This window comes from Passer montanus, unplaced genomic scaffold (genome assembly GCF_014805655.1).
Source record: "Passer montanus isolate IOZ18808 unplaced genomic scaffold, ASM1480565v1 scaffold1, whole genome shotgun sequence".
In the NCBI taxonomy this organism is placed as follows: domain Eukaryota; kingdom Metazoa; phylum Chordata; class Aves; order Passeriformes; family Passeridae; genus Passer; species Passer montanus.
In genome coordinates this window covers 6,221,845-6,239,304 of record NW_024356504.1, presented here as the reverse complement: position 1 = coordinate 6,239,304, position 17,460 = coordinate 6,221,845, and the positions used below count along the sequence as shown (strand labels likewise).

Sequence of the window (17,460 nt, the reverse complement as noted above, 5' to 3'; positions counted from 1 at the left end):
AGATGCTATAGAAATATTCTCTTCACTTTGAGACATTATTTAGAAATGCTCTATTTTTACCCAGCTTAACATATACATTTGGCTACTTTATTACTTATTGCACATTTTCCAACATCTCAACCAGAAGGAATTAATACCAAATGTACCCAACTTCTTTGGGAGAGCCAGAACTCCCATGATGGATGTTTTTTAATAACAGCATCAAGGATGCAGATCTGTCTGATCTTGTGATCTTTCCAAATGCTTCTTCTAAACACTTTTTTATCAACTTCAGTAGAAGCTGAAGTGTTCTGCAGCACAGAGAATCCTGCCTAGAAAGATACAGTTCTTCTACAACAGAAAAAAAATGAAAATGCAATGCAATTATCACACACTAGGCTTCACTTATGAATAAATTAAATTTTTCTTCCAGTACTTCCAGGTAATGTCTGAACTACTATTTGGAATTAGCTGCTGTTGCTGAAATATTGATAAGATATTTTGTGCTACTGAAGAGACAGTCCCTGCTCTACTAATTTTGTACCAAGCAAAGCAGAGTACAGGGGGAGAACACTGAAACAACAACAGTGTGCTTTGAGTAGCAATACTATTGTTGATTGACACCTAGAGGGCCTTACAAAAAAGCAAACCTTCAAGGGGCAGTTGAACTAAAAAAACCACAACAGCTGCTGGTCACACCAGAAGTGAGTTGAGATTTTCTCATCTGAATACACTCCATTCATGTGTTATAGGTAGTCATTGCCTTTCCAACAGGCCTCTCTGTGGATCTCTCTCCCTGGAACCTCTACACTAGGAGGAAGCAGGATATCAGATTATATCCCCTGATACTCAAGAACTGGATGACATTTTGCAGAAGGGTATTACATCTTAAAGCCAAAACTAAAGGTACAGTAGTCTAAGAAAGTGAATGTGTTTAATTGGAAAAATGAGGCACTATTGATAAAAACCTCAGTGACTTGGTAAAAGCTGAGAATCCTGAAGATGTGAACCTACCCACACTCTTTGTGGAAAAGCATGCCAGAATTTCATTTGGGTGGCATTTGAATAAGCGATGAGGAGAGATATATAAGTGAACAAAACGAAAATGCTGTTCCTGGTGACATTGATATTGTTGAACCATGCAATATGCACAGCAAACAGTGACTGGGTGACCTGCATTATGTTCCAAACCTCTTATCCCCACATTGTCTTTTTTCATTAGTTGTTGTCATAATGGGACACACATGGCAGGATCTAAAAGAGTGGTTTTACTGAGTTTAACAGTACCAATAAAAACTTTAATGCCCAGGTGTGAACTGTGATGGCCAAGAATGGACAATATTTACAGCCCCCTCTCCTCACAGGGTAGTAACCTTGAGCAAGGAGGCCTGTTTAGCAGCTGACAACAAAGCTGGTAAATCAGAGAGAAGCTCTGTCAGATGATATCTCAAAATGTTTGCAAACTGTATTATCCCACATGTTGGAACAGCCTGTAACACAACAGGGTCCTCATTTGCACCAGGACCCGGGGTAGTAAGGAGTCTCAGTGTTTATGACAGCAGTGCAGCACTTGCTTTTCAGTATTTTACCATTAAAATATATATTCAAAAATCAGGGGCAGACTAAATAAAAGCTTTTGAGAGGGAGACTTCACCATAATTGTAATTGTACTTACAGTATTTTCATGCAAGAACACTCATGAATTGAAGTCTTCCACTGACTGTTTAAAGAAATACTAAATTCTGCTTTGGATCTATATAATGAGTTTTCTACACAGAGATATTAAAAATGTGAAGGCTGAGGCATTTTTAACTGGAATTTCACATCTGCCGTCAAGGAAAACTTACTCTGTAAGACAAACCCTATCCTAGCCTTAAAGATATTTATTGACTGTAAATGTTGCCCTGCAAAAGGTGAATGAAGTAAAGACGCAGAAGAGAGCAAGTTTGAGCCATCAATCCAAGTGCTGGTAATCCAGTTACCTGCTCAGGAACAATGTAGTCCCAGGTTTTTTGGATATATCTGAAGATTTCCAGTGAATGAGAACAGATAAATATCTTCATGGGTTTATTCTGTAGAAGAGCAGATTAAGGTACAGAAAGATTTTTTTTTTTCCATTAGGGTTCTAGAATCATACATTATCAGAATCTCAACTTTCAGCTAAAGTTTTGGCTTCTGAGCAGTTTCACCAACTGCTTTTTGGTGTTGATTTTCAGTTAAAGTTGGTAGTTCATACATTGTTAGCAAACATAGATGTTTCACTGTGTTTTTCTGTTTTTTTCAACATAGGATAACTCTTTGAACTTGAAAACATGTATTTTTATAACCTTATCAAAACCAGTAAATTTATGTGAGCATTATCACCATGATTTAGAACAAAAGAAAGAAGTATAACCCTAACCCAAGTTAGCTAAGAATCAAACATTATAATGGAGGATGAAACCTGCTTGATAATATTTCCAGGAATTAAGTCTTCATGACAAAGCCACTTCCTCTTTCTTCAGTATCTGAGGAAAAGCATTTAATCTAGTGAAATGCACCAAGTACCTCAGCCAAAGCTGACAGCTAAAAGAGAAAGATATTTTTGATTTTATTATTTGAAAACATTATTATTTCAAATCTCCTGATGACAGAAGAGAACACTACAAAACTATTCTATTAACAGGTCTGGCCTATTATATTTTACCATTTACAGCACCATTTTTGTTGTTGCTTTGCTTTTGGGTTTTTTTTTAAAAAGGGTTCTATTGAAAAAAAACAAAAATCACACAAATTTGCATCAAAATTTCCTGGATTATGCAGTATTTAAGTTCCTGATTAAGTTGCTAAGTTGCATGAAAAATAGCTAATACAAGTATTATGACAGCATTGTTAATACTTGAGTATTACTGGAGTACCCAACTGCATGGGATAGACAAGTTTGAGTGAATTTATAGAAAGCCATCCTCCAAGAGCCTTTATAAAAATAAAGAAATTTAAATTGGAAGATCTCATAACTTGATTCACTTTCCTAATCACACTTCCTGTAAGTATAATACATAAGCTTTTATAGAAAGAAAAAGAGCAAGAAAGCTAAAAGAGCAATCTAAAAGACAGCAAGTTCTCTAGATTCAAAGCATTACATTAAAAATGCTAAATACAAATAAAAAAAAATTAGGCCATGCAGTCTGTTCTAGATGCACTTTTCTAAAAATCACATATGGTGCAAATTACATTGTGCATAAACAGGAAACAAAACCCAAGCAATAAACCACTGCAGGAGATAAGGGGAAACCTTGTAGACAAGAAACTCACACGCAAAACACAACTAATAAAGCAATCTCTGACAAGACTTCCATGTAAGGACTGCTGCAGCTATTCCTGTCATCTCCCCCAAAATCCCTAAATCCCCAGAGACAAAGGCAGCAGGAGAACAAACTAGTACCAGGCAACAGCATTGCAAACCTAATTCTCCCAAGTAAATAAGCACAGTCCAGTTACACTGTGACTATTTATACAGTGACAGCAATAATTCTTACAGGAAAAAAATTACTACAACAGATAGGACACATGAAACAGCTCAGCCAGCTCTTATTTCTTTACTCCCAAAACAATTTTTATAAAAGGAGAGAACATTGATCTCAAAAATTTTTAAGTTCCAGATTTAAAACTAAGACCATTTATAGTCTGAATTTGTACAGTAGCTTACTTTGTAAAAATGGAAAAGGTGCAACAATGCAATACTAAATTTTTTGGTGTTATTTTTCCCCCACATATGTCAGGAGTTTGAGGCTTTGCTTAGTTTGATTGCTGGGAGTGTCTCACACGACTCACGAGCTCTCTTTCTGAGCACTGTTTCAGTTATTAGTTTGACAACGGACATTAGTAACAATACACGTTTGTCTAATTATGACTTGCACAAAATTAATGTGAAAAAATCATATAATAGTCTGAAACAGGAAGAAAAGACTTTATAAGCACGAGCAAGTCTGCAAACATGAGTGCCTAGCTAATAAGGATAATTACAGCTCATGCTTCATAGTCTGAACTGATCAGCAGTAGGGGTCAGAAAATATTCCTCTGTAGGACATTAGCTAGATCCATCACATAAGGATTTTGTTTTCTTCCTTCAAAACAAACTCCAGACAGATCACCAATAGCACGACAGTGAGTCAAGTTGTGGCATTCTGTACAGCAGATTCTGTGCATTTCTAGTCTGATTGTATCACTATTAAATAAATTGTTTACAAAGAAAAATATTTTTCCTCTAACTTTCAATATTTAGAGATGACATCTGTGGTGGTTCTCTCTCCCCTTCTGTACCAGCCCTGACTGATGTCCCACTGGGCACCAGCTATAACCACACTCATGTTCCCATCTTGTTCCAACATTTCTTTGGGACAGGGCTTAGTGCTGATCTCCTAAATATTAATGATTCTTTATACAAGACATATATTAGCTTTCTAAAGCCACACACGTGGCTATAGAAAGCTAATACTCCTCTGAGCAAGGAAACCAACAAGACTCCTGGGTGTTTCAAGAGAAAACTGTGTATAGGTTTAAACCTAGCACATGCTGGAGATTACTCGGGTGGGCAACACAGTTTCAAGTGTTACAGCAGCAGTCTTATTCTGACAAAGCAGCACTCATTTTGAGATGCACACTCTAGAGACATGAAGCTCAGCCTGCACAAAGTTGCTGTTGCCCTGTTAGCACATAACTCCTGAGCCATTACTTTAATTTATTTTTTATAGTTTGCCAATAGGGTTATTTTAGAAAAGTAAAACAAATTAACATGCATAACGATGCGTGTATACTTCTTAAATTTGTTATTCTATAGAAAAGCTATGCAATAGCATACGACTGTAAATAAACAAAATGAAATATCCAGTTGTTTTGAAAAATTGAAAGCAAATGAAGCAGAATACATCAAAATCATTTACCACACAAAACTACAGCTTTACTCAGTCTTGTGTTTGTAACTGGACCTCAACTAAAATCTGAAGGGCCAGACCCTGCAGGTTTTTGTCCTTGTCACTGACCTGCTTTCATCAAACGCATCTACTACTTTCTCATGAGGAACTATAGGCCACAGAATGTCGCCAGTTTCACATCTGTTCTACAAAGTCATTTTAGAATGTCTGAGCAAAAAAAATCTGAGAACATCTGCACTCTTCAGACATCCACCACTCTTCAGGTGGATTGGCTGAGCAATAAACTCAGCCAATGTCTATCAGCTTACCAAAAGCAAAACCACCCCAGCTCTCCAAAATGTTTTTCCTGCCAAAGCTCTGCAAGGCCAGCAGCCCAGGGACCCGCTGCAGGAGGGAGAGCTGGGCACTGGTGCAGGGACTTGTGACAAAGAAGCCCCACTACTGCTCATCCCAAATATCTCAGCATCAGATCCACGGAGAGCACACCTGGGGCAGCAAGAAGCAGGAGAGGATCCACGGAATAATGACAGCAACCCTGGGGGCCAGGCCACCGCCTGCCTGCTGGGGGAGGCAGCCTCACCTGCTCACACAAGTTGGAGGGAAGGTGTGACTCCTCAGCATGCCTGAGGGCTGCCACCAGCAGTGTACACTGCACAGTCCTGTTTGTCCTGGGGATCCTGGGGACACGAAACAACTGAGCCTTCGCTTTGGATGAGTGTCCCTCTACGTCACCCTGGTGTCAGCCAGGAGCTCCTGCCCCTGGTGGGATCTCCAGAGAGTCGTGGTGGACCTGGGAAGGTCTTAGGATGTCGAATGCATCAGTCAGAAACTGCTCCTGGAGAAGAAGACTTACGGAGTGAGGGAGGTGACAGGAGGTGAAGATATCCTCAGCTACTGCCCTGAGGGCTCTCTGCCTTTCCTTCCCAGGACCTGCCTCCTGGAGAAAGATGTGGCCTCTCCCAGGCCAGCACCACTGTGACATGAAGGATGAAGGGCATGTACACAGCCAGTGGGCTGCAGACACAGGGATAATTTTAACACCCTTCACCAATTTATGGACTTGTACTTAGAATTTCAAGTTTTCCTAAATTTTGCATGATGGGCTGGAGTGTCCTTTTATGCAAAGCACATCTTCGTCTTTACTGTTGCAGTTATTTCCTGCATTCCCCATGGTACCTCCTAGTCATATTTAATGAACAGCAAAGAAAACCTGTTTCTTATCTTTTTTTCTATATTACAAGGAAATTTTTAAAACCACTGTGTATTCTGCTTGCCAGGTCTTATGATCTTTGCTCTCTTAAGAGCAACTTCTCTCCTTGTTAAGAGTCAACACTGAAATTCGTTGAGCTGTTGGTGCCACTGTCCAATGCTGCTGAGTAGAACAAAGTGCTTCCCACTTGCAGAGCTGAACCTCCCAGGCCCCAGGGTTTTAGTGCTTTCACTGCTCTTTGAAACTGAGAGAGATCTGCTGTTAATGCTGCTGATGACAAACAGCTACCTCATGCCTCTTCTTGTCCTTCTGCACCCACAGGCAGCCCCACATGGGGCACAAAGGTTTGCATCCCTGAACAGCATCTCTGTGATGCTGTCGTGGCGCAGCAGGAGACTCTGAATGCTCTGGAACGCTTGAAAAAGACAACGCCCACACCTGTACCCAGGTATTGAAGGATGTTTGAAACCTGCAGTGAAGGGCTGTGTGTGCATTAACTGTGCTACACTTGGCCTAAGCTTGAAAGAGGTAACAGGAAAGTCCCGAACAAAGAGAGCTTGATTTGTGTTTTACTTTCCTTGATTTCAGTTGCAGTAATGTGGTTATATTTTCTTTTGGAGGACTTGAGCTATATTGAAAAATAATTAGTCATATTTTACAGCACTTTCTCTAACTTATAAAACTCATGTCTTAGCGTGACTCCCTTTAATATTTCTCCTCTATGCTACATGCTTTATTAAAACATCCATCTGGTAAGCCATTTTTGTCTTCTGTCTTTTAAAGCTACTTTTAAAATTACAAAGTTAACATAAGATGTGCAGAAACTTTATTCTGCTGACACTGGAAAATGGCAGAACATATATTTCACTACTTTCTGATATATGCTTACTATTCTAGAGGATAATATTTTTTCTACTAGTTGGAAGGATTTGGGATGCTATTAAATTGTTTCCTAATTTTTGCACAGCTAATAGTATAACAATAACCAAACATTACTTGTAATTTAAAATGTTTATTATTTAGATACTGCTCTAAGAGATGGAACAAAATTTAAATTATCAGTAATTTCAGCTAAACACCATGGATGTCCTGTGAGAAGAATGGATGACATGAAAAAATCCACAGCTTCAAATTGGACAAAAACATTACATTTGGAAACAGCTTTTAGGAACTACAGGTAATGGTCTCTGTCTGTGTACTTAAAATGAGCTTAATATGATGATGGAAACTACACCTATTCTCTGTCAAAAAGAGCCTAAATGGACATTTAGGCCCCAGATTTCCTTGCCAGTAAGATCTGATTCTTCTTCCAACATGTGTGCTCAAGATATAGTTCATTATTCCCATATGAAAAAGGAGTCAGAAACACTTCCCCAAATTTACATATGGGAGCGTCCAAGGCCTTATTTTAGAACTTAAAGTGACTGAAAGTTTGATTTACAATTCAACTGGATTAATTTCAGGAGAAACAGTTTTAGACTGGCTTCAAAATGAAAATGAAAGAAAGTATCTAATTGCTTTCCTTTTCTCAAATTCTCTGTACTGCTAACACTTGCATATCAGATCATGCATGTTGCAGCTAAAATTATAAACTCACTTTCATCAAATGACTCTCCAATGCAATAAATAAAGCTTTTAATGCCACAAATGAAATTGTGTAACTTTTGAATCAGTTATGAGACATTCATCTAAACATTTCCATAAATTATTTGTTGAATTTTCTACTGCTGTGAGCCTCCAATAATTTATTCAGTCAAAGCTGAACTCCATAAATTAAACTACTGTGAGATCTCATATGGTCACTGTTTAGTATCAAAAGAAGTGATTATTATACAGTCCTCAATATGTGATATTAATTCCAAATCTTGTATCTATGTATGTTTATTGAATTAAGAAATATTGTTCACATGAGCAGATTTTGAAAGTCCCACTCAACAACAGTAACAATCACCCAGATTGTGAAAAGCCCGATCTAATTTTTTTTGGTATTTTTTCTTTTTAGAAGAATAAATGCATAATTGAAATAGTATGCTGTCTCTGATAATAACACAACCAGTCATTTACAAATACTTCCTGAAACAATCAGTCTGATGGGCACAGGGGACCGCCTGCATGGAACACATTGCAAGACATGACAGCATTAAATTGTAATGTTGATTGCACTGAAGTACCATTAATGTCAGTCACAGCTGACAGTACAAGCAGGCAACCCAATTTGTACTCAGTGGTAGAATTCCAAATGGTATTTGATCAGGCTCTGAGAAAATAGAGATGGTTGAATAATAATAAATTTCCCAGTACAGTAAACTAACTAATTGATGATATGGAAGTATGTTTACCTATTTTAAATAAGTTTGTTAATTTAAAAAACCAAGCAAAAGAAGTTTAACTTAATCTAAAAGTTCCTCTGACCTTGTGTAGGGCTTTTTCTTGCCAAAAAGCATCAGTGTAGAAACCCTCTTCAATGGACAAAAAAATAGTGCTCTTCTGTCACCCCTTTTGTCACCCCTTCTGTCCACCTGACAGAGTTTCGTGGTAGTGCTGTTTTATTATGTGACAGTTGATTAAACACTTTCATCATCAATGGCAAAAAACAATATTATCATCTTTATTAATTTTTAAAGTGCTCCATTGTGAGCACTACAATGATCTGAAATGGAGCAGCTGTCACCTCTTCACGCACAGGTACCTGGGCTTCCGCAGAGCTCTCTATAGCATCCAGTTAGAAATGTCTCCTTTTGGTGATCCACCATGGGTATATATCCTTGCCAAGCAGGAGAAGATATACTGTACTCACTCTCAAACATAACTGAAAGCAGGCCCATGTTTTATTATCCAGCAAAACTTTCATTACAGTTGGAAGGTCTTAAGTTTCATTTGCACTAAAGTAAATCAAAGTAGCTCCAATGAAAGTAGGGAAGCTGCATTTGATGTAATTACAGGATGGACTTGGACTAGAACTTGCCCATCTACTGCAACTAATGTACTTAGGGCTTAAAGATACAATGAACTGTACTATTTATAATATTTAAATTGATTTTGAATAAGAGCCAGACAAAAGTATAACATAAATAGCACTGGGAATGGCAACTGGATGGATTGCTTTTCACTTCTCTCTGTGGATGAAACAGAAAATAAGCTGTTCAAAGAAGCTGGGCTTTTTCACAGGGAACTGAACACAAAGTGAACAAACACTGAAGAAAAAAAATTAAAAATAAAACAATATACGTCCCTAGGACTAGAAAACAATGCCCTTCCAGTGGCATTCTCACCTCCAAAAAAAGGGTGTCTGGAGCTATCCAAGTTTAGAAGGAGGGATCAAGTTTCTTCCTAGCCAAACTCAGATATCTTTTATCTGCTTAGCAAGTTGGGACTATTGAGAACATACTGCTTCACCTAGAACAGCAGATATTCTGGAAATTGTGCAGTTCTACAAGTGAAAGCAACAAAACCAGATTGCAAGAAAAAGTGTATAATGCAGAAAAGGGGAAAAAATAAAGGAAGAAAGCCAGTTGAATTTTTTTTCAAAGGTGATCCAATACTCATTTTAGTCTGAGCATTTTTACCATTCCCTTTGAAATCTGTGGGTTGGGAAACTCTGTCAGTCTGGATCTGTGAGGTTCCTAGTATTTTTCAAATACTGCTTGACAAATAAATAAATAAATATTCAGCCCTACATATACCCTGGATCTTATTCTGTATTTAAAAACCAAAAATAACCAAATCTTATTTTTCAAGTTTCTTCCTTGTAGTCTGCTGCAAAGCATCATCAGTTTTTTAATGTTTATTGTTTTTTGTTATTATTGTAGATTAAAATATGACACTGAAGAATGTTTACTACTAGAATTCTTCAAGACATACATCTCCCACCTTTCTCAAGCTTACCAAGATCCTAACTGAGAAAACGTGTTACTTTGTGGTTCTTCATTTCCTCAACAACCTTCAATTGCTGATAGTACCTTACACAAATAAACACTAGAAACAGACCGCCCGAAAGAGAGGTAAATTTCAAGCCAGGAAACTGAAAGCTCTGCTCTACATCGAAACATTCGGGCAAAAGCTCCTCTGTCCCTGCTGAAGCCAGGGGTCAATGTCTGCCTTGAAACCAGAAGTAAATTTTCACAATTCACACTGAAGACTCTGAAGAAGTAAAAGGTGGGGAAAGTCTTTGCTGGAGAATAACAGGACCCTGGCTGTATCACTACTAGGAGTGCGTCTGAAAACACATACCATGTGGGCTGAGTGGGCATATGCAAAGGTGAAAATATACGCTCTTTTAAAAGCAATGAGATTTTTTCAGCAGTGGAGAGCCAGGGAACATTGAGATAGAAATTTAAGATCACCATCATTCGGACTGTCACGAGCATTTTTTTAAACTTTTCTTCAGCTTGTTCCAAAACATGCTTTAGAAACACATGAAGCGCTCCTGCGAAATCCAGACCGCTTCTGTGCCACTGTAGGACCATTTAGCCCCATCGGGCTTCCCCTGCCTCTTTCCCCGGCGTCCCCCGGCACTCGCCCCTCGCCATTCCCGGCCGGGCCGCCCCGGGCGAGGCGGCGGCGGGAGGGACAGCCCGGGGGAGGCAGGGCCAGCGCATCGGGGCTGCTCGGGATAGCCCGGGGGAGGCAGGGCCAGCGCATCGGGGCTGCTCGGGACAGCCCGGGGGAGGCAGGGCCAGCCCATCGGGGCTGCTCGGGACAGGCCGGGGGAGGCAGGGCCAGCCCATCGGGGCTGCTCGCTCCGTGCCTCCGCCGCCGCGGGCCGGGGGAGCCTGCCCGGCTCCTACCTGGTAGGCGTCGGGAATGTTGACGGTCTCTCCGTGCTCCGCCACGTAGCCGATGATGCCCTTGCCCCAGGGCACCTGCACCTCGTTGCTGTCCTCGGTGGAGCCGCAGGGCAGCAGCGGCGTGCCGGCGTGCACGTCGAAGAACTTGGACACCAGGGTCTTCTTGCCGGCGGAGGTCCCCTCCACGAGGAAGAGGGATCCCCGGTCCGCGTCCACCATGAGGCAGACGAAGATGAGGATCTTGTAGCTGAGGCTGGTGAGGTCCAGGTCATTGGAGATGTCCTTGACCAGTTCCAGGAAGAACTGGCGCTCGTTGTGCTCCTTGAGGTAGCGCTTGTAGTCCAGGGCGGTGGGGGGGTACTGGGGCAGGCTGACGCGGGACTCCAGCAGGGCGCTGAGGATGTGGGCGGTGGTGGGGGGCAAGGAGCTGGCCTTCCGCAGCAGCGCCCGCCGCCGCACGCTGCTCAGCGGCTCCTGCGCCCGGGCGTGCACATGCTCGTCGTAGGTGAGGTTGACGTGGATAGCTTTGGAGCGGGCGAAGCTCTTCCGCAGCTCCTTCTGGGACGCTCGGCGCTGCAGCCCCCCGGGGCCGGGGCCGCCGGGGCCGCCCGCGCTCCCCCAGCTGCCGCCGGGGCCGTCGCTGCTCCGCCGCTCCTCCGACGGGCCGCCAGCGGGCACGGCAGGCGCTTTAGGCAGCGAGTTCTTCCTCTGCAGCCACTTCTCCACCAGCTCCGGGTGCCTCTCTAGGAAACTTTCCACCGCCGCCACGTCGAGGCCGGCATCGCCGGCGGCTGCCATGGTGCCGGCGGCGGGGGCGGCTCAGGCCGCGGGAGCGCCCGCGCTGGCCATGCCCCGCCGCCACGTGCTGCTGCCGCCGCCCCGACGGCCGCCCCGGGCACGGGGGATGCCGGCCCTTCTGCCCCCGGGCCGGGCTCCTCCTCAGCGGCGCGCCTTCTTCTCGCCTTCTGCTTTCCCCCGCGACTTCCTTTCCCCCCACCACTCTTTATTATTAGTAGCAGTAGTATTGGTATTTTTCTAGATATTTTCCGTGGTTCCCTGTTTTCAGCCTTTCGCCAGCTCTGACCTCGGTTCCCGGTTCTGGGCCGCTCCCCCGGTGAGTCGGGCAGGCGGTGCCGCCGCGCCTCTGGAGATGCTCCGGGAGCGCTCGGGCAAACCCCTTCTGCCAAGTGCTGTCAGTGCTGGCGGCGGCTCCTGCGTAAGCCAGCCGGCAGACCACTGAGAAGGAGGGAGGGGAGGACGCGTGAGCCGAGCGGGGGGGCAGGCGGGGAGGAGGGAGGGCTGGCGGGAGCGCTGGCAAACCCCGCTGCGGCTGGGGGGGCACTGCCGCCCGCCTGGCAGCAGCCGCCTCGGCAGGGGCGGGAGGACCCCCGGCCGTGGGGAGCTGTGCTAGGGACTTTCATTCAACAACATCGGGGGGAAAGGGAGGGGCCTTTTGTCTGTGATGCTCGTTCGGGGAGGGGACGAACCCCGCCGCGGCTCCAGCCCGCGGTCCGCGGGAGAGGCAGCGGGAGGTAATGGGAGCGCTCCCGTGAAAGAGCTCTCATTTATACCATTGTCTGAGCTGCTTCAGTACTTCAGGTGACAAGCAGAAAAACGGAGCCCTTCCAAGAATCCTGAGTGAATTCCGTTTCTTGAATCGCTGAGTTGGTTTGCGGATAGCCTCACCCGTGCGGAGCCCCGACTCTGCCCCGCGGGCTGCGAGGGGCACAGCGGGCTCTGCCCGCCCGGAGCCGCCCGGGGCTGCCTGCCGCAAGCCACTGCTCCCCGGGCGGCTCGGCGGGAGCGGGCGCGCCCAGGCGCTCCTGGGTGACCGCTCGGGCATCACCGGCTGCCAGACGGAAACCGACCGTATCCACCGCCGGCAGACGGGCAAGGGTTATTTTTATGCGCACGTGGACCACTTTTCATTGCTAAATCAATGCCTACGCATAAGCGATTGAAAAAACAAGTCATGGATCTTTACACGTGAAAATGTTTTTCATGCGCTCACCAAAGACTGAATGAAGGCGGTTTCAGAAATTCATGAATGGGAGTTCGGGTGGCTGGGAAAACACACGGGCAAATCTTCAACCAAACGAGATTCCCACCTGCCGGGGACCCTGTCCCTGCAGCTGCCCCTTACGGCGCGGGGTGCGGGCAGTGCTGGCAAGGAGAGGGAGTACTTTTGGGACACGTGTCGATAGCGCAGGCTGGTGCGGGGGTGTCAGGAGGGGAGGAAGGGCTGTGTGTGTGTCCCGCGGCAGTAGGGGTGACCCTCAGGGGCTCCGTGTAGATGCTTCGGCTTGAGCAGCTCGGAGGCAGCTTAGGAAGCTACAGACAAAGGATTTCTGCTCCCAGTCTCGGTGCCCGCGCCCTCGCAGGCTGAGCAGCGGTTCTCTGGCCGCCGCGGGTCCCGGGCCGCTGTGGCGGCAGGGCGCCGTGCTTGCCCCCCGCTCTCGGCGGGGTTTCATGCAGCTCTCGGACTCTCGCCGCCGCGCAGGGATGCTGCGGCAGGAGGACGGGCTCTCTCCATTGAGCAGCCCCGCCGCCGCCGGCACACACCGGCAGCAGGGCAGCGGGGACGGCGCGCAGGCGCGCGGGCAGCCGGGGCGGGGGGCGCAGCCCCGGGGCTCGGGGGCGGAGGAGGGAGCCGGGGGCCAGCCCGACCCTGGGCGGTGCGGGGAAAGACCGCTCCCGGCCGCCGCTCCGTGCCCCGCCCGGCTTGCGGAGAGCGCCCGGCTGCAGAAGCCGCGGCGAGCGGGCTGCGGGGCGGGGGGCAGAAAGCGGGCAGGTCGGAGGACACGCTCTAGGGATTCGTCCCCGAGCTGCTCGCGCTTCCGAAGGAGCCGAGCTCTTTCCATGCAGGTAGCTTGGGTATGACGAGGCAGCGCGTCTGGGCGAGGGCAAGGCTCTGTGCGCGTTCCCGAGCGCGCTGCCGGGGCTGTGACGCGCGGGGGTTCCGCGGGCGGGCGCGGCCCCTCGGGCTCAGCCGCAGCGCTCCCGGAGTCCCCGAGCCCCCGGGGCTGCCCCCAGCCCCCCGGGCTGCCCCCAGCCCCGGCTGCAGTGTTAGCGAGTGTTAGCGCTGGCACAAACACTCCGCTTGCACAAAGAAATCGCCTGAGCGGCTGGAGGCCAGCCCGGCGCGTACCCCCAGCTCTCAGGAGAGGACCTTGGGTGCGAAAATAATGCAAATAATTTTTACCATCTTAACGTGGTGAGGTTTGGTTTGAGCACGCACACCAGTGTTTACTACAAAATGGCTACTATGTAGCAGTTCTGTATGTAAACACTTAAGGCAACTTAGTGTTTCTGTAAGCCTGGGTATAAACTAGGTCCTTCCAAGTCTTGCAGCATTTTAGTTTCTTTTACTGGGATTCTACGCATAGGATTTGCCTGCATCAGAAATCTGCATATTGACAATCTCTCAAATAGCAGTCAAGACTGAGGAAAGTAAAACTGTAGTTGTCTCCATTGCATGGAATACAGAGTGAAAAATTTACTGTAACAGTTTAATTGTAAAGAACTGTGGAACCTGAAATCCATATAGAGATGAAATGTGACAAAGATGATCACACAGGTTTGACTGTTCTGTAACTTGCACAGGCTTTGGACATGCTGTAAAAACCTGGATAAAACCTTCAGAAGCCTGGTCTGGTGTACATTGATAGATGTTAGGAGAAAACTGGGGTCTCTGTTCTGTCTGCAGGGTGAGTTAAAGAAGCACATTGTACACTGGGCTGCAGCCCTGTGTTGGCTTGAGGTGGATTAGTTTCAGCCTTTTGTGGGAGGGCGAAAATAGGAAAATGGATTTTATCAATGCCATGGGATTGTGCCGCTATTATAATTTTACAGGTATGCTGCAGTGAGGTACGAGCATCTTACATCGGATGCATCTTTTTTGTCAGCAGGGATGCACAATGCCAACTCAGACAGCAGTGCAGGCTTTAGCCAGTTCCACCTGGTTTCCTTGGGTACAACATGCAGAAATGCCCTAAGACGCCCTAAAAGAATCACAAGGAGAAATGTCAATGCATTTCTCAGGTGCAGTGTGTTTCTCTGTGGAAGGCAATGGAATAGCACTCCTCAAAATGCAATTGGGAAAACCACTTGAGAAAATTTTGTCATTTGGGGAGACGCTTTATTACTCTTTAACAGTCTGAAAGGGGGAAGCAGTCCAGTAGAATGCAGGAGGATGGGAGCATAAATGATGTGTAATATAAAATGCACAAGGTATACTTTGTCTTTGTGTCACTTTAATAAATAAAATATAAATCCTATTTGCATCATGGAGACTTGCAGTTCTTTGTATCATTTCATATACAACTACTTACTGCTTCTAAACTATGCAAATGTCTTTGCAATTCCAATATCCAGAATATACAAATGAAATTTTGTACAGTTGTTTTTTTTTTTTTTTAATTAACATGAGATTGACATTGAATTCCACAAGGCTATGTTCCATTGAAGGGCATTAGAAAAAAGGTTGTCAATAGCCAGTTCCTGGAATCTCTTGACAGAAGTTGAAAAGCCATTATTGTTTCCTTCCAAACCTGCTAAAACCTGTCTTTTTCAACAGAAGACTGCACTTGTACTGAAGACTACTGCAATACCTGTAATGACAAGTTCACATTTCTTTTCTGTCCTCCAGACCTGATTCTTCCCATTGTCTAAAGTGAATTTAGATATCAGTTTGTTTGCTTTCTTTTCAAAACTTGTACTAACATCTGTATGATTTGCTCACTACAATTTTACTGGGAAAAAATAATTACGATATGCAGATGACGTATTGAAGGAAATTCCAGTATAAAGTGAATGTCACAAAACGTTTCCTAGAAATCATAGGGGGGGAAAAAAGCAACACAATTCTAAAGGACTTTAGTAACCAGGAAAAAAACCCCTAACCACAGGACTGTGTATATGATTAATAGCTTGATTCAATTAATATAATTTATATTCAAGTAACATTAAAAAAACCAACAATAAAACCCACACAGAATGGAGTTTTTTTAAAATATGTTTCACTGCTTTTAAAGACTTTCTCTGTGAAAAGCACAAGAAAAAACAACAGTCATAATGTACTAGTAAGGAATGTTATTTAGTCAAGCAAAACAACTGCAGCACACCACGATGCCAGCAGGGGGTACTGACCAGCAAACAAAATCTAAAAGCTCTCCAGAATCAGAAATTAAAATCTGCCATTGGCACTAATGTGTTCTGGGAAAGCAATAAACCTTCTGACCTGGTGTACTGAGTATTGGAAATTGTGCAAGTATCTTAATACAGGGAATGAGGGTTTTTGTTTCTGTGGAACTGTAGTTCAAATTCATCTGTAGTACAGCAAAGTCGACAGCTGTGATAGTAAATCCTTGTAAGGCTATCATACCTCTAAAGAAAAAGCTTTTTAAATTTATGTACGTCTCCTCCAACACTTCACCCTACTTATGTCACATCTTAGTTTTGCCTTTGTTTTTGTTTGGATCTGAGTGAGAAAATCCTGCAGCTTTTCCTGTTGTACAGCTAAATAAACTCCAAAGATTTGGTCTTGTCTTGTGCCTTCTATCTTTTCCAACAGTGTGGCACTGATAATATTCCTGAATAGAGAACATGTTAATTTCTCAACACAGCCCGTTTAGATCTACGGAAAAAGTACCAAATGTTATCACGTCCTTCTACTTGCGTCTGCTTATGTGAAAAGAAGGGGGATTTCTGCATGTTTAATTTGCTTGTGAAAAACAGCAGGCGGAACGCGCGCCGCCCGCCCTCCGGCCTCGCAGGCACCGCGGAGCCGCGCGGTGCGGGGCGGTGCGCGCGGAATGGTGAGGTGCGCGCGGTGCGGTGCGCAGGGCGCGGTGCGGTGCGTGCAAGGCGGTGCGGTGAAGTGTGCAAGGCGGTGCGTGCGGTGCGCGGTGCGGTGCAGTGTGCAAGGCGGTGCGTGCAGGGCGCGGTGCGGTGCGCGGTGCGTGTAAGGCAGTGCGGTGCGGTGTGCAGGGCGCGGTGCGGGGCGCGGTGCAGTGCGTCTAAGGCAGTGCGGTGCGTGCAGGGCGCGGTGCGGTGCGCGGTGCAGTGCGTCTAAGGCAGTGCGGTGCGTACAGGGCGCGGTGCGGTGCGGTGCGGTGCGGCGGAAGCGGTGCGGCGGAAGGGGCGGGCGCGCTGGGCCCGCGGCGGAAAAGGCGCTGCTGCACTTCCCTTCTGTGCCTCAGTCGAAGGCTGCGGCGCTCGGCGGCCCCGCCATGGAGGAGAGCAGCGGCGTCCGCCCGTCGGCCGAGTGCCTGGACGAGCCGCCCAACAGCCGCGTCTTCGTGGTGCTGGGCAAGGACACCGGCGAGGCGCTGATCCGGGAGCGCTTCTCGCCCTTCGGGGACATCCAGAACATCTGGCTCCTGCGGGACAGGCGCACCAACGAGTCCCGCGGCATCGCCTTCATCAAGTTCGCCCGCAGCTCGCAGGCCTGCCGGGCCATGGAGGAGATGCACGGCCGCAGCCTGCTCCCCGACAGCAAGCCCATCAAGGTGCGGCCGGGGGCTCGCGGGCCGGGCCGAGCGGGGCTGCGGGAGCCGCGGGCCCGGGCCTG

General features: G+C 46.1%; 2 protein-coding genes and 1 long non-coding RNA gene across 4 annotated transcripts in view; 2 read left to right on the top strand and 1 right to left on the bottom strand.

The window, feature by feature from the left end:
• PDE11A (phosphodiesterase 11A) overlaps positions 1 to 11,710 on the bottom strand; it is a 107,870-nt gene extending 96,160 nt beyond the window's left edge. Inside the window, exon 1 of the mRNA XM_039699397.1 lies at positions 10,890 to 11,710. Coding sequence (XP_039555331.1) covers positions 10,890 to 11,687 — 798 coding nt within the window. The 5' untranslated portion in view covers positions 11,688 to 11,710. The remainder of the gene's footprint in view (positions 1 to 10,889) is intronic.
• On the top strand, positions 6,291 to 10,664 carry LOC120497666. The gene is made up of 3 exons (XR_005626546.1): positions 6,291 to 6,550; positions 7,126 to 7,279; positions 9,912 to 10,664. It is a non-coding gene; the product is annotated as an uncharacterized LOC120497666 (long non-coding RNA).
• Positions 11,711 to 17,045: 5,335 nt separating the features above from the next.
• Positions 17,046 to 17,460, top strand: part of RBM45 (RNA binding motif protein 45) — a 13,603-nt gene continuing 13,188 nt past the window's right edge. For both annotated transcript variants that reach the window (XR_005630409.1, XM_039734093.1), the window contains exon 1: positions 17,046 to 17,398. Coding sequence is in view for 1 of the 2 variants with exons in the window: in XM_039734093.1 (XP_039590027.1) it covers positions 17,120 to 17,398 (279 nt within the window). In the remaining variant the exon portion in view is untranslated. The remainder of the gene's footprint in view (positions 17,399 to 17,460) is intronic.